Source organism: Eublepharis macularius, chromosome 2 (genome assembly GCF_028583425.1).
Source record: "Eublepharis macularius isolate TG4126 chromosome 2, MPM_Emac_v1.0, whole genome shotgun sequence".
Taxonomy (NCBI): Eukaryota; Metazoa; Chordata; class Lepidosauria; order Squamata; family Eublepharidae; genus Eublepharis; species Eublepharis macularius.
In genome coordinates this window covers 77,273,234-77,290,766 of record NC_072791.1, presented here as the reverse complement: position 1 = coordinate 77,290,766, position 17,533 = coordinate 77,273,234, and the positions used below count along the sequence as shown (strand labels likewise).

Here is a 17,533-nt window from a genome sequence, read left to right as displayed (position 1 = left end):
GGGAGGAAAGAACTTTTGTAGTAAGCCCAACTGCAAAATTTCCCACATTTTTAGAAGTCAGATGGCTATATTATCATGATCCACCAGAGGGCACCTTTGCCTCCCAGCACACATGTGCGGCCATTTCCTGCTGAAAACGACCCCTGGAGGTGCAGCGCCCTCTGACCCTCAGTTCCTCTTTTGCCGCCAGTCAGAGAGATTCTAGCTGACTGTGTTGTAGGTAAGTGGTTGCATTTCCTTTGAAGCTCCCCTGAAAATTGAGTGAGAAAAACGTTGGAGAAAGCCCTCTTTAAACGTTGCACTAAGTGCAGCACAAAGATGACAAAGACTGATCGACATTCCCTTTGTCTAATTTGTTTGGGAGAAGGGCACAATACCCAATCCTGCAAACACTGCCTTAGCTTTACACCCAAAGCCCGAGCAGAAAGGGTCGTCAGACTGAAGGTATCACTGTGAGAAAGAGCCCTAGCAGTAGTGGGCCCCTCACTGAAGGTGAGTAAGTCATCCCAGGCTGACAGCGCTGGGCCCTCAGATCTGAGACCACCTTCAACACCGCAACTCAAGCCCATCGGGGTCGAGGACACCTCAGAGTCGTACTCACTCCATCTCACTCGAGGTGTCAAGCCTACTGGATCTGACACGAGTCCAACCCTCAAAACTGAGATCACCCGCACAACCAGATCTGATGTCTCAGATCCAAAGATCAAAGTTGAAGGACTCGACCACAGCAGCACTATTGGGCGTTGCACTACCAGATCTGAGTAGCAAAGAAGGAACATCAGAGGGGGAATCACCCAGAAGGAAAACAAGACAAAACATTTGTCTAAGGAGGAGGCTGTCAGGCCTGGCTAGGGGATTCTCTCAGACTTTCCACTTCATCGACCACGGTTGTATGAGTTAAAGGTCTTTATTAGATAATGCTCCCTAGTAATGCACGAGTACAGAGTAATTACCTGCAATGCCAAAGCCAAGTCTTCCCTGAGAAGTCGTACTTCCAGTCCCCTCCCCCCAGTCCAAACAAGAGTCAGTTGAAGTTGGTGCAAAAGTCCTGAAAGAGATGCAGAGCTGAAATTCCCAAGGTCTATTCCCAGACAAGCCGCTCCAGCTGCACTGGTAGCACCACTTGGCCCAAGCAAAGCGTAGCCAAGATTCAGTGAAGGAGGAAAGCTGCCCTACTACCCATCCCTCCAGTAGAAATACAGTCACAGGCATGGCAGACAGGCTGGCTTGCCTTCCTGACAGAGGTACCCAGAGTATCCCCCAAAAGGGGATGGGTTGAACAGGAGGTACTGGTGATTGAACCTCCTCCCACTCCTTCTCTGCACTCTAAATCATCTGCACTCTAAATCATCCTCAATACACACCAGGTCACTGTCGGCACATTCATTGGAGGAGGAGGGCAAGATCTCTCGAGGGAGAAATCTGTCTCACCATTCCCCTCAAACAGAGCGGTACTATTCCTACAGGGAGACATCGTGGTACCACCATGCTCAACTCCACTATGACGTGGATATGAGTTCATACCATACCGAGATACTACCTAGAGCACTAAACAATGAGGCAACAACACTCTTTCTTGAGTTCAAGGATGGCCTTCCAACTCTCTGAACCTGGTCTCGAACCTGATCCCTACCAGGCAGACGGCAGCCCCAGCTTGCCATCAGACCCATCTCCTGATAAAGCAGTGGAGGACTTGGGGGACACATCTCCCATGGACGATTTCTGTTCCTATACGAAGCAACTGCTTAGGATGGTTAGAGCACTGGAGATAGACATCTCTTCGTCAGAGCCGAGACCAAAAGACAAAATTCTACAACACCTCTGTTTGGGCTCTACCTCCAACGTGGCATTCTCAGTTATCGAGGGTTTTGTAGAGATGATGAACACGTTGTCTGAGAAACCTGCATCTGCCACAACCACCACCAAGAAAGCTGAAAGCCTATATAAAATCAAAGATGAGTCTTGCGCATACCTGTCAACGCACCCTCCCCCCTCTTCTTTAGTCACAGAAGAGATGCAAGCAAGGCAGAGACAGGGCCTGCACTATACCCCTTCTGATAAAGAAGGAAAGAAACTTGACACCTTGGGGAGAAAGATTTGTCAGCTGCACTGAACATTAAAGTAGCAAATTACGCCACCATGATAGGGGCATATCAGATCTTTCTATGGAACAAGGTTACTGCATTCCACTATAAGTTGCCTGAGGATCAAAAATTGTTGATCAAGGTTATCCAGGAGGAAGCAGTGAGACGGCGAGGCACCAGATCAACATGAGCCGGAATGCCATGGACACTTCTGCGAGAACCATGACGTCCACAGTGGTGTTGAGGAGACACACATGATTGAGAGCCACAGCACTGCCCACAGAGACATGAAATAAAGTGGAGGACCTGCCTTTTGAAGGAAAAATGCTGTTTTCGGAAAAGACTGATGAATATCTATCACAGAAAAGAGATTAACAAGCATGGTCATATGGCATCATACCTCCAACCCAATAAGGCCAAGGAAGAAGTCAATTTAGGCAGCAGTCGCAGTAGAGGGGGAAATCCTATTGCTTCCAACCCTATCAGGGATACTTATATCCTCCACAGTGGAGCGGTCAGGGCAACTTTACAAGGAGGAAACAATCCCACAGGCCAAGGCAGGGGTTGCAATCTCATCATTCAAAAGAGCAAACTCAAGCCCCAAAACAGTTCTGACTAGGAGCCCATCTTTGGCATCTTTGGCAAGAGGCTATAGGCCTTCTACTCAGTTTGGTGTATTGTTACCACCGATGTTTGGGTTCTTAAAATCGTTAACTGGTTATAAAATTGAATTTGAAGCTTCCCTGTGTCTGAGTCTTCCTAATTATTCAGATTCTCAGAAACACCCCTACTTGGGGGGTTGAACTCAGAGCACTGCCTGATGGGGAAATGGAACTGGGCTTCTACTCAAGGTTTCTCTTGGTAGACAAGAAAGATGGAGGACATAGGCCAATACTAGACTTAAGGAACCTGAACAAGTTTATTGCTACTCACAGGTTCCGCATGATCACACTTCACATGGTCCTGACATTACTGACCCCAAACTGTTGGTTTGCAGTGCTAGATTTAAAGGATGCATACTTCCATGTCTCTGTCTACATGACACATAGGAAATTCTTAAGGTTCATTTATGAAGGGAAAATATATCAATACCACTTTCTACCTTTCGGTTTATCCACAGCACCACATGTGTTTACAAAGTGCATGGCAGTCGTCATTGCCTATTTGAGGACAATGAAATCTTGTATTTACTCTTACCTTGATGACTGGCTGATTATGGGCCAGTCAGAAGAGAAATAACTTTACTTACTTGTTTTCAACTTGGACTATTCATTAATCAGAAGTCCAAGTTAGTCCCAGCAAGGAAGGTCCGATTCATAGGGGTGGTATTAGATGGCTTCACAAATAGGGCCTTTTTGCCTGTAGATAAAGGGGAATGATTATGACATTCCAAAATTTCATTTTTCAGTCAGCAAAAAAGATTCAAACTCTTTCAGCCTTAAGGCATCTATTACTGCAGAAGTTACTGCCCAGCGGGACATATTATCGTTCCGCCAGGCCTGTAAGACAGAGCTGTTCCACCAGGCGTTTGGTGATTGAAGGGGGCGGTGCCATGTCGGCCTCCCACCTTTGGGGTGGGGAAGGTTCTCCCCACCACTGCACCTTGTTAATTTGTTTTATTATTTGTATATTGATTTTAGTTTTTGTTTTTATCGATTTTAACTGTTCACCGCCCAGAGCCCCTGGGGATGGGCGGTATATAAATTGAATAAATAAATAAATAAATAAATAAAGATGAGGGACCTACAACTGTGGTTCATTTCAGTGTTCCATAGTGAATCAGACTTGCAGGAAAAAAGATTTAACATCCCTAGAACGATACTAAAATTGGTGGCTAGTGGATACCCATCTGTCAGAAGGGGTTCCATTCAGACATACAGTCTCGGAGGTGTCCATTACTGTGGAAGCATCCAACACAGGTTGGGGAGCACACTGTGGGGACATTTGTACCCATGGGACATGGGGCAGACATGAGAGGGATTTACACTTTAACCTACTTGAGTTAAGAGTGGTTCATTATACTTTTTCACTCACAGATGTGGTGAGAGACAATACTGTCCTCATCTTAACAGACAATTGTACTGCTATATTTTATCTCAACGGGCAGGGAGGGACTACCTCCAGGGCCCTGTGCGAGGTGGCTGTATCAATCTGGAACTGGGCCATAGATCACAGGGTGAACATAAGTGCAGTACACATACCCAGGGTAGACAATACCATCGTAGACCAACTCAGCAGATTAGGGGAGAACCCACACAAATGGACTATCAAGATACTTACATAAACCTTGTCTTTCAGAGACGGGGGTTTCTGGACATAGACTTATTTGCAACAAGGGCAAATCAAAAGGCTGAATTGTTCTGTTCAAGAGGTGGCCAAGGGTGAGATTTCTTAGGAGATGCTTTCCAGCTAAATTGGTCAGACAACCTTTACTATTGTTGTTGTGGGTTTTCCGGGCTTTACTATGCTGTCCTGCTGATTCCCTTGGTAGCCAGGGTAATAAGCAAGATTCAGCTGGAGGGTACAGGGGCGATTGTGACAGCCCCTTACTGGCCCAGACAACCCTGGTTCCATGGACTGCTGAGATTAGCCAACAACCAGATTTTACACCTACCCAACTAACTGGATCTCGTGTCTTGGCAAGGAATCCTACATCACGACATAACAAAACTCAGACTAACAGCATGGCTGATATCACCAGAGGAACGTTCACAGAGGGTGTAGCACAGGTAATTTTGAACACTAGACATCTGTTCACTAGGCAATCATATGGATTGAAATGGGAAAATTTCAGAGCCTGGACAGAGAGAAAGAATTTAAGTGTGACTGTACACTAACAGAAAGTCTAGAACTCAAACAGAAGGGACTATCCAATTCATCTGTTAAAGTATAGCAGCCATTTTAGCATTCCATGCTCCAATTAGCAACAACATGTGATTTATATACTGCCCTTCAGGACAACTTAATGCCCTCTCAGAGGGTTTACAAAGTATGCTATTATCCCCACAATGAGACACCCTGTGAGGTGGGTGGGGCTGAGAGAGCTCCTATAAGCAGTTACTGACCCAAGGTCACCGAGCTGGTTTCAAGGGGAGGAGTAGGGAATCAAACCGAGTTCTCCAGATTAGAGTCCTGTGCTCTTAACCACTACACCAAACTGATTCTCAATTGACAATAAAATGGATTTATCTTGTCCCCTTTCTTCTTGGCTCTTCCTTTCATCAGCTTCATGTCTCCACCACCCATTTTTCTTAAGTTCCATTTATTCAGGCCTTTGGTTTATTTCATTGTTTTCCTTTAACCACCATGTATCACTTGATCTTCTGTCCCAGGGCTTCCTTCCAGTCCTCAGCTGTCCCATATATGGTTTAAATCCTAGCCAGATTACAGTCCAATTTCAGTCCAAAATTGTCAAAATGCTTACTTCCCTATTGCAGGCTATTACAGAGCCAATCAAAGATTTCACGGCCACCAGTGCAATACAATATAAATTTTTAAATCCTTGAATACCATTAAGGTGTTCCCTATCTCTTGCAGTACCTGGCAAAATATGGATTAGCTACTTGCATTAATCAGTTTTTAAATTGCCTTTTCTGCAGACAATTTGTCTCAATGGTTAAGCATGGTAGAGAGATTATAAGATTACAAAAGATTACAAGTGTTTTCAGCAGGGCTGTTTCTTCACATTTGTGCTGAAGGATGTGACTTTTAGAACTATGAAAATGAACAGTATGAAATATAAAACACAAGTTTTAAAGGCTCAGACATTTTGACAAGTCACTCCTTAAGTGGGCTCAGGGCAAAAATGTAAGAAGCATCTGCTTTCATTCAGAGCATTTCATAGGTGGCCTTTTAATTAGAAGGCCAAGCAGCTTTTGTGTTTGTGTAAATCTTGAGAGGGGGTTGCTACAGCTTTCCCCCTGATATTTGGAAATAATACTCTTACTGTAGAATACTACTTGTATTTCATATGGCATTCTTAAATTTTACAATGTTGTATGTTTTGATATTGTAAGCTGCCTTGAAGGTTAGAATAGGCCAAAAGATAGGCTATAAATTAAATACATTAAATACATTTTAAATCCTTTGCAGAGCTATACTCAGTCACATTGACTAAGTGGCAGAAATTGATGCAGCGGATGGTTTTCCATACATAGATTTGTAGTGTTTGAGACACTGCAGCTAATTAAGCTCCCAGAAATCATTGGAAAGACTGGCAAATTGTGGAAAGAGTAAACTAAAGAATGAATCAGAGTTTAAAGTAGCATAGAAAACCCCAAAGCCATGATATGTGGAAATCCCCTGAAACTAAAGTATCTAACCAACACCTATTCATTTTTATGACAGGTTTCTAAAGAATGTTCCAAGCTATGTTCTCCTGTGTTAAATTAATTCAGATAATTAATATGTGTCTCTAAGGTAACCAATACATTTAAAGTCATGTAGGATACATGTGTGTGGACAAGCAGCGTGGGGCTGATAATGTAGAAAAGATAAAACAAGTAGAATTTAAGAAATAAGTTATCTAACTTAAAGCTGATATAAACTAGAACCCAAACTCAGACCACTTGGGAATGACAAAACATATCTACCCACTGCCAGGGCCGGCCTGCCCATTGAGGCGGGCCCGGCAGCCACCACAGGGTGCTAAGGCGCCAGAGGGGCACGCAGGGCTGGATCGAGGGGGGGCAGGGGGGTAGTCTGCCCCCGGCGCCACCAAGGAGGGGGCGCCGGGAGCAGCTGCCAGCGGGCGCAGGCAGCAGTGCGGGCAGCCTCGCAGTCCCCCGTGCTGCCTTTCGCCTGCCCTGCAGGACTGGGGGCGGCTGGCTTGCCGTGCACCCCGTCCTGCAGGGCAGGCAAAAGGCAGCGCAGGGGGCTGTGAGGCCACCCGCGCCATTTGCCTGCCCCGCAGGACAGGGGGTGGCCGGCCGCCCCCTGTCCTGCGGGGCAGGTGAATGGCGTAGGCGGCCTCGCAGCCCCCTGTGCTGCTTTTGCCTGCCCTGCAGGGCAGGGGTGTGTGGCAAACCGGCCACCCCCTGTCCTGCAGGGCAGGTGAAAGCAGCGCGGGGGGCTGTGAAGCCGCCCGCGCCATTTGCCTGCGGGGAGGAAAATGTCATGTGCGGCTTACAAGCCCCACACGCTGCCTCCGTTCCACCCTGTGTGATGATGTCACCAAAGTGATGTCATCATGCAGCGCGGGGAGCGCGCACGCGAGGTGGCCGGCCAAGGTTTGCCCCAGGCATGGGCAACTCTAGATCTGGCGCTGGCGGCACGGACCTGGCGGCAGGGGCGCGTGCCACGGAGCTGCCGCCACCAGCCAGGAGCATGTGCTGGTGGCGGCAGCGTGGTGCTGCTGAGCAGGCAGCCTCCCATTCAGTCGCTCGGCGGGCCAGGCACAGCTGGTGGCCAGGGCAGCCAGCTCCACCTGGCCTGCAGAGCAACTGAATGGGAGGGCTGGAAGGCCCCCCACGTGCGCACCCAGCCCTGCATGATGACGTCACACACAGTGACATCATCACGCAGTCCAGCACGCACAGAGGCAGCTCCTAAGCTGCCTCAGGTGCCGGCGATGCTGGAGCTGGCCCTGCCTACTGCTTTAGGGTCCAGTGAAGCATTTATAAAGAAGCCAGTAATTTGAGGAAAGATACAGAAAATTGGAGTCAGGGTGAACCTGTCTGACACTTGAGAGGCCAATCTTACATCACCCAGTGGTCAATATGTATCTTGGTCTGGCCAACAAGATTTAGAATTCTGTAAGATTTGCTGGTAATTTTTTTTTATTAAGTCAATTGATAGTTGAATAAAGATTAGGTATTCTGTAGAAAATACTCTGTAAAGAATGATGTGTTCTGTGCGCAGTGTGGTGTACAGTGAACAAAGAGTGCACTTTAGTCATAAATGTGTACTGCATCATACTGTCTGGTTCTCCCTGAAATGTATTCCATCAAAGGTAAAACTTTCCTAAATAGTGAAAAGACTCCTGGGCTCCACAAAACTATGTGAGGCATAGTAACATGTTCTTAGATACCTTGAGTTGGAGGGAAAACCCTGCTATTATCAAACAAGGTATCTCAAGTGTGCAAAACATAGGTGCATGCTATAAATAATTATAAAATTAAAAATAAAAGAGAAAGCAGGCTGCGATTTGCCTGACGGAACTATATTATAAGACCTCTACGCTGGTGTGGATAAAGGAATGGATCCTACTCCATAATCCAAGACTGCTAAAACTAGAAGGACATGACCTTAAGATTGGGTGGCATGCCTACCTCTGGTACCAAAAACCAGATACACATACAGTAAGTACTTTAAGGATTGTATAATAAGAAAATCCCTGATGAATATCTGGGAGAAAACAAAAAATCTAAAGAAGGCCTTGCTTGTATCCCACACTGTCGCTATAGCGATTTCTGGTTGTATATTCTGTTTAAAAAATAGTTCCATTTCTTTTTTGTTTCTTCCACAAAGTTTTTATTTTTCAACTGAAATGTATTCAATCTCCAGTTATTTTTTTTATATCTCCTGTCATTGTCACCATTAGTGGGTTGTGGTCCGCAAAAGTCCTTGGTAATATATCTACCTCCATTACATCCTTCATCAGGGTTGCAGAAGCCCACAATTCGTATCTCTATGAATAGAAGGCATAGTCTCTTGTTATTGGATTTTTTGTTCTCCAAACATCCCATAGGTTATATTCTTCTGCCATTTGTAAAAAATTCTTTGACAGTTGTGTTGACACTCTTTTTGTCGGTTTTGAAACTTTTTTGTCTATTTTTCTGTCAAATACTGTGTTATAATCTCCCATCCAACAGTATTCGGGGTAGTCATAATTTCTTATTATTTGCTGTATTCTGAAGAAGCCTTCTTGATGGTCATTTGGCGCATATAAATTTATTAATAATATTTTCTTTCCCTCTTTGAAACACTGTTAACAGTAGTCTTCCATCCTCTGATGCATATACTAATTTTGGATCGTATTCTTCCTTAATATATGTTACAAGACTTCTCTTTTTCTTACTTTCATTTGAAGCTACAAAATTTTTCCTCAGTCTTTTTTCATTCCAACAGTCTCTGATCACTCTTTTGAATATGTGTACCTTGCACACAGATTGTCTACTTTTAACTTCTTAAGTTGTGCATGTTCTCTTCCTTTTTTGCAGCAAATTTAATCCATTAATGTTTATAGTCCTCATTTGCTTCTTATCCATTTGCCAAATCTGATTTATTATTGATTTTTTTCTTCTGTCCTCTTGCTTTCAATGGAGATAATTTAGTTCCTTCCTCTGGTTCCAGTTCTGATTCTCTCGAACTTTCTTGTGAGATCTCTTCCTCTCCAAAATTCTTTTTCTTCTCCTTTCTCCTCTTCTTAAGATTTCTCCCTTGCCTGTCTAGAAAGTCTCTTGCTTTGTATATGGAATCAATCTTGAATTTTTGACTATTGTATGTGAAAAGGAGACCCTCTGGAGTAAGCCATCGGTAGGAGATTTCATTTTGGCTCAGTACTGAAGAGAGAAAGTAGTATTCTCTTCTTTTTTGCCTCATGCTTCATGGTACCTCCTTAAGTATCTTTACTTCATTTATATTTAGGGTTTTGTCTCTCATTTCCTTCAATATTGTTTCTCTCATACTTCTCTTTGTAAATTTCACATGCACCTCTCTTGGCAGCTTATTTTCCCTTGTAGAGCTTGAATTCACTCTATAAGCAATGTCCAGTTCATTTTGAAATTCTTCATTTTCCATTTTCAGTATAGTAGCAATCGCTTCACTCAATATGTCATTCAGTAATTCCTCCTTATTTTCTGTAATATTCTGGAATCTCAGCATACAAGTTGCTCTTTCCATTTCCATTATTGCTGCTTCTGAAGCTTTCTGTTTTCGACCTCTTCCACTTTTTGATTAACTATGTCCGCTCTTCCATCTACTTTTGCAATTGATTGTGTCAAATTGGTTATTTCCTGCTTATTTTCTTTCATTTGTTCTTGAAATTAATCCATTTTCCCCTTTAGTTTGTTAATTTGTTCTGATACCTGCATAATGCTATTTTGCAGCCGCAAAATAGCATTATGCATCTGTTGTAAACTTTGCTGCAGCTCTTTTAGAGCTTCCTGTGTCAACATCGTGCCTATGGATTTTGATTGCCCTGGAGAAGGATTTGGCTTTGTGGTGTTTCTCATTTTTTAAAAAAAAATCTCCTACCTATCTGTGTTAATACTGTTAGTCCTTTAGGTGTGTGCTAAACAACTAGACAACTATTGTGCCCTCCTTATTTTATCTTTTCTTATTAAATTGCCTTATCAAGACCTTCTATCATCCTTGAATAATAATTATATCACACTGAACAGTACTGCCCTCACACTATCACATGCATTGGGAGAGGTTTCTGATAACAAACCTAACCAAACTTTATACTATATGGAGCTTATAGGATCTTTTTTGTTGTTGTTTGACACAATTTAAGGTAAATAGTCTAGACTAATTATGCAGTCCTCTCCCTCCCCTTCCCACCCTTTCCCCCCCTCCAAAGGAAAAGGGACGTCCAGCCTGTTCTTCCCTCTTAAGTCCAGTTACCTGTTTGTCTTTAGATAATCACTCCAAAGAGGGGAGAGATTTCCCCAGGCTCCCTCTCCGGTCTGCTTCATGTATTCAGTCTCTCCACAGTCTCTTTTGCTTTCAGCTTTCAACTTTCAGCTAAGTCATCCCTGTGTCTTTCGCACCATAAGTATTTTCTTCCACTCTTCTTTAATTATGTCTTTAACTTCATGAACTTTATTTTATTTGCTCGTTCAGCAAATATTTTCCCATCTGTGTGGTTTTATAATTCCAAACAAGTTGTTGCCTTCCCCTTTGCAAGCCTCTCTTAGACTTGAGAGCTCCCGGTAAAAGTTATTTCTTCAGGAGTGGGGGCGGAATCCAGCCCCACCGTCCCTCTCCCTAAAACTATTCCCTTCCGAAAAGCCGGGTCTTTATTGCCTTTCTCTTGTCTGGCACTATTCTCTTTATTTTGTCAGACTTACAGTTTAGTTACATCATCTTCTTTTGTTAGTTGAGGTATTTCTCTTTGTGTTCTGTCTGTCCTGGCGTTCACAGCTTGTTGCCTGAAAATGGCGTCCTCCGTGATCTGTGCTGTGAGGCAAATTTCTCAGGGCTTCAACTCCAATGTTTGGAGTGAGTCCCCAGCTAAGCCCCTTGCTTCAGAGACCCCTCTCCATGGCACCCCCTTCAAGCTTGGGAGTTCCCAAGCCCCCAGACCACAGGGTTTGACTCTCCTGTCAGAGACAACTCCCTCAGAGCAGTCAACCTCACTGCGACATAACCTGAAATCCCCCGGTTCCAATTGTCTTAATGGAAAATGAGTGGCTAATGTTGGGCTTAAAACTTTTTAAAATATTTATTAGGAGATGCTCTAATTCAGGCTTATAGTCTCTAAAATGTAGACTTTAACTAACTCATTACTGACAGAAAATGGGATGGCATGTCCAATTAGGTGGATGGACGTTTCTTACAAAGTATTGTTTGGTAGCTATAGCAATTGCTAAGCTACCAGAGTTGAAATTAGATTTTAAAAAGAATCTAGAAAAAATACAGGCTGCCATATTGATTGATTTATTATTGTTGTTGTTATTTATACCTTATACCTTACCTTTCCTCTTGGCTCAAGTCTACAAGTAATAATAAATTATTGCAGATTAAAACCAAATAAAATAAAAAGGCCAAATAATACTCCTCCCTGAAAGATACTTGTTCTTCATACCCCATCAAAAGTCCTGGCACATAAACAATCCTTGTGCACATCCTGAAGAACTCCAATGAGGGGTCTTCCTTCACCTTTTCAGGAAATCTGCTCCACAGAGTGCAAACTGCAGTGGAAAAGACTTTGGCTCTGGTTGATGCCAGCAGACTAACCTAAATGGGGGAACAGCCTGAAGACCATAGTTGGTGTATGGAAGGATATGTGAACCTCAGGCCATGAAAGGGGCACCTAGAATTGAACTCAGAAACAAACTTTTTCTAGGAAGAAAAGTGTAATGGCAATGGCACTTTCCTTTCTAATACTAACCCTTTCATCTTTCTTGATTATAGATTGTAGTTGACTCTTGTATACTGATACAAAAGGATACCAAGGACTTCGGGAGAGTGGAGATACCCTTTCTCTTATCATCTGCTTCCCCTCTGATGCTGCTTTCTTTTCCTCCTTACTTGGAGTTTTGCCTATGACTCAACTTCTCTCCCATCTGCTTGCTTTTTCCTTTTTCTTCACCCACTCTGGCTTCTCTCTTTCCTGCCCTGCCCACCCTCCTGGTCTTCTTGCTGGTCTTCTCTTTCCTAATGACTTGCCCAACCATCTAGTATTTCCTTTCTTCCCTCATCCTGCTTGTCTGCTTGGCTCTGCACTCCTGCCAATATCACTAAGGTGAGGGAAGGAACCTGGAGAACGCTTTAAGCAGTATGCTAACAGCACAGTGATGTACTGCCACCATGTCTTCCCCCTTCCATTCTGCACTGTATGCGCTGCTAGTAACTGTTGGATTCTCCCTCCTTTGCTTACTTGTGTGGGGTGCATTGTACTACTACAGTCTTTGTTGTATGTGTGTGCTGAGCTTGGAATAGCTGTAAAGGATCTGAGCAGAGCAATGTTAGCAATGTGCTACAAGAGATACTGACCCCCAAACTTAATTGGGGGGCCTCAGTTGTGGTCCATGTGGGAGGATAGCAGGATGCTGGGTGGCCACCACATTGTAGGGTGGTGTGAGCTTCCTGTGGCCTCAGTGAAGGGAGCCTGTGCAGCTCAGATTCAAATGTCAGGGCCAGCCAATCAGAGCAGACTGGGCCAGGCAGCAAGGGGTGGGAAGAGGGCTGAGGACCTGGGAGGCATGCTCTCTGCTCAAGTCTGCTGTCCCTTCTGGAAGAGGGAAGAGGCCCCTGCCCCTCAACACTTGGCTCATGGCTGGCCCTATGCAGTGCCAATGTTCTGCGAGCAAGTTGTGGCCTCTTTTAACTCCATCGTGGTTGTCTGGTATATTTTGTCACCTTGCCTCCTAGCTCTCCTCCCCCATTTTGGCACTGGCCTGCAATGTTTGTTTCCTTTCTGTGGGGGTCCTGTCGCTCCCATGTGTGTTCCAAGTGCACACAACCGCAGTCTAGGGTTATATATGGTTCTTTGGAGAGCTGTGATTGGCTGCAGACATAGGAACCTAAGCTGTGGTAAAGCTTGGATGCAGGGTGGGATGCTGGAGAGAGGGTGTTTTATTTTCACTCTCCAGGTGTTCAGGGTTTTTAGCAGCAAAATGTTGTACGTGAGTGTGGGTATGTGTGAGATAAAGGCTGTAGAGGCTTAGGAGGCCAACTAAGCCCTAATCCACCTCTGATATTACCCTAAACACTGGCCATTTCATGTAAACTTCAGAACGACATCAGCCCTGATGCTGGCATAGCGTAAGCACCAATTTATATCCTAATATGTCAGCAAATCTTTGTGATATGCCAGCATATGGTTTAGTTGAGTTAGGGACCATAGACTTCACTATATTGTCTTACATATTATCTGTTGCTTTAAATATGTACTCCTATGCTCCATGTTGTCTAACATCATTCCTATAATTGATTATGTTCTGTTTCAGTATTTTTTCTATTCTGTATTGGATTCTTGCTAATGCTATATCTTTTAAACTTATATCTATCTATCATAAGGCATTGTTTATGGAAATGTCCTTGATACTGTATTGAAATGTACTTGATACTTATACTAATCTCACACTGTGTAATCTGCCTTGAGTCTCAGTGAGAAAGGTAGACTATAAATGACATAAACAAATAAATAAATTAGACCATTAGGACTTAAGATGGCCACCTCTGTGATGTTTGTTAGAACCATTCAGTTGGATCCAACAGTTTCATCCATTCATAGAAAAATTTTCACTCATAGATGGAATTCCACTTATGAAAGGCGTTATTGCATCCAACCAGTCTGCTGCTATGCTCCCAGCACTGGTGCAGATTGACATCTTTCCACTGCTGCAGAGGTTTCTATACTATAGAAAGAGCTTTTGGAGACTGTTGAAAGAGAGATTGGGCAATGTGTAAATCCTTGTGCCTCATCTATATGGGATGTCTAAAAAATCCTATCCTCCTAACATCAGCAAATCACTATTGCCTTGATATATATTGAAGACAAATGGCAGATCAGAATTTTTTAAAGCGTCAGTTGACAGGGATAGCCTGAATAGTTGTGACTTTGCACAACTGCAGTAGAAGCAGGAGAGAAAATCCTGCTGCAGTATTTGGAGGTTATCATTTACTGCACAAAAAGCAGAAAAACAAAAAAACAAAAACCTTTGGATGTCACCCAGTATGGCCGTACTTTGCCATGCAATAAATAATATGGATAAGTGCTTTATTCTCAAGCACTGCTCTTTGCATCTCTGTCTGTAGAGATAAGGTGGGTGGCAACCAAGGACAGGGTTTTCCTAGTTGTGGCAACTCACCTTTGGAATGCCCTCCCCCTTGAGGCTCACCTGGAACCTGCCTTACTATCCTTTTGGCACAAGGCCAAAGCATTTCTTTTTTCCTAGGCTTTTTATCTAAGAGGTTTCATTTTTTAAAAAGCTGTTTTATGTCTTACGTGTAGCCCGAGGACTGTTTCACAAATATCATTGTAGTTGCTCAATGTTGCTTTGTGCTGTTTTATGCCATGGCCTGTTTTTTATTGCTTATTTTTAATGACTACCATGCAAATGGCTCTGTCTTGTTTTTAATAGACATAACTTCTTTTTAATGGCCTGTTTTATTGTTCTAATTGTAAGCCACATTGATCAGGTTTCTGAATTTACATTTCCTAAATAATACATTGCTTAAAATTAGTGATGGGGCTTAGGAAGCCCAAACAAACATCAATATATTTCAACCACATTCTCAACCATAATTGGTTAAGGAACCATAAATTCCTTAATTGAAAAGTACAAAGGTTTAGCTGCATTAAAAATGTAGTAAGGTGTGCAAAACAGATGCTGCAATCCTAAAGACACTTTCCTGATATAAGCTCCATGAATTTGCATTTTAACATGCGACTTACTTCTGAGTAGACTTGCTGAGAATTGCTCCCTATACCACTGAGCCTCTAGCCACAGCAATAGTAACTATCTAGAATGTGTCAAATAATAGTTTGCTAATTGCTTTTTTTGTTTCTTCATTTAGGTTTGTCGAGTTGCCTATGAAATCATGCAAACACTGCACCCAGATGCATCAGCCTTTTTCCATTCTTTGGATGACATCTATTATTTTGGGGGGCAAAATGCCCACAATCAAATTGCTGTTTATTCTCACCATCCCCGAACTGCTGATGAAATTCCTATGGAACCAGGAGATATAATTGGTGTTGCTGGAAACCATTGGGATGGCTACTCAAAAGGCATCAATAGAAAATTAGGAAAAACAGGGCTATACCCTTCCTACAAAGTAAAGGAGAAAATTGAGACTGTCAAGTACCCCACATATCCAGAGGCTGACAAATAAAGACAAGCTGGCAGCTCACAGTAGCTCCTACATTGAAGGGATTTCAACCAGCTGTACTAACAGTTGGCTTTTGTGAGATACGAATTTGCATTTTAACATTCAGTTAAAATGAAAGCCTTTTATCATTCAGACTGGATACACAGCTTGGAACAACTGGATGGGCCATTGTTTGGACTTGTTTTGTTGTATGCACTCGCACACATGCACACCGATACATATGGACCAGGGAAATCTGTTGTTTTATACTGTTGACTCTTTGAAGATATGTCCCTCCCATGAGTCATACATGAGCTTTGGGCTCTGTTCTTTGCCATTAATAGACTGTAATGCTCAGATACTGACTGACAATAACACTGCTGCATTGTGTAATTTGAGTGATATGAGCATATTTTGTATGTGCAGACTTTAAAACATGGTGCCTCTCTTGGAAAAATCCACTGACCTTTTAGAAGAGCCATGCCTAGTTCTATTAATGATGAGCAAGAGTTGTTCTTGATTTTAACTGATGATTATGACCACTGAACATGCTCCAACCAACAAATTCAAAAATCAGACTAGATCTTTCTTTACAGGAATTTTGTTAGCAATTCCATCAATTAGTTCATCTCATCATTAATAAAGAATACATCCAACAATAAAATAATTGTCTGGTAGGAACTTTTGTAAAACAATGCCATGAACTGATTCTTTAGTACTGTTTCTGGACATTGTCTTTGATAACAAATAAATTGAAAAATGAAGAGCTAGAGTTCTACAAGTAATTAATTTTTTTAACATCAGAAAGTCTCTCTTGTACATCTTTCCAGACTACTTGTTCCTTTACGTGCTGAATTTCATAGCTATATAGTCTGATAATGCATAGGAATCTTTTTACAGTGTCCTCAAGCCAGAAGAAGACACTTTTGTATTTTTTATGTTATTTCTCTCCTTTCCTTGCTGTATATCATTGGGCATTAAGCAACTTTTCCCCTGGAATAAGTTCAATGGCACAGTCCGTGCTTCTATGAGGGGGTAGCTTATTAGCTTCTTTTTCATCAAACACTTGTTTCAAATCTCGGTACTCAGAGGGAATGACTCTTTCCTCTTCTGTGGTTAAGAGTACAGTCTCTAATGGGGAGGGTGCCCCACACTTTAGTCCATGCATGTTTTGCACAATGATCTCCCTTAAAGACCACCATCTCAGTGGACCATTTTATGTATGGGTCATGGTCCCATAGCCAACGACTTCCCAACACTAAGGGGTATTTGGCTACATCACTGACTATATACGTCCGATTCTCCCAATGGTCTCCCATGCCTGTAGGAGTAGGTGCTGTTTTATGCTATGTGGGGTGCATATTAGACCCATCCATTTGTTCAAATACTATAGGGTCTTTGCTTAGTTCTAAGCCCAGTCCATTAACTAAAGCTGGTGATATTAAATCCCATGAACATCCGGAGTCTATTAAAGCTTGCACCCACACATGAGTTCCCTTTTTTGGATTTAGTAATGTCATGGGCATAAACAGTATGGCCCCTCTTTCTCTCACCTTTGGGGTTTTAGGTTCTTTAGAGACCTGCCATTGGGACCCTTTTATGACAGGTCTGCCTCATTTCCTGCTGTTGGGGCAAGATCCTCCTCGGCTTCCTTTGGTGTGGGCATTTCAGTAACTTTGGGATTCTCCTCGGCATCCAAACTGGTCTCTGGCTTTCCCACATTTAGGGTCCAATTTCCAACCCGGTGGTTTGGGTGGGCCTGTGGGTTTGGGTACACTGGAGCAGCTTGCGATATCCCTCCATACTGTGGTTGAAAACCTTGTGCTTGGATTCTCTGGGCTCCCTGTGTGATATTTACTAGGTCTCATTTGCATCCTTTGAGGGACATTCATTTGAGGACCCCCCACCTGTGTGCTTGGATTCTCTGGGCTCCCTGTGTGATATTTACTGGGTCTCATTTGCAT

At 43.1% G+C, this 17,533-nt stretch overlaps 1 protein-coding gene across 4 annotated transcripts in view; it reads left to right on the top strand.

The window, feature by feature from the left end:
* FUT8 (fucosyltransferase 8) overlaps positions 1-16,335 on the top strand; it is a 219,302-nt gene extending 202,967 nt beyond the window's left edge. For all 4 annotated transcript variants that reach the window (XM_054972298.1, XM_054972297.1, XM_054972300.1 and 1 more), the window contains one exon: positions 15,276-16,335. In XM_054972298.1, coding sequence (XP_054828273.1) covers positions 15,276-15,593 — 318 coding nt within the window. In that variant the 3' untranslated portion in view covers positions 15,594-16,335. The remainder of the gene's footprint in view (positions 1-15,275) is intronic.
* Positions 16,336-17,533: the final 1,198 nt, after the last annotated feature.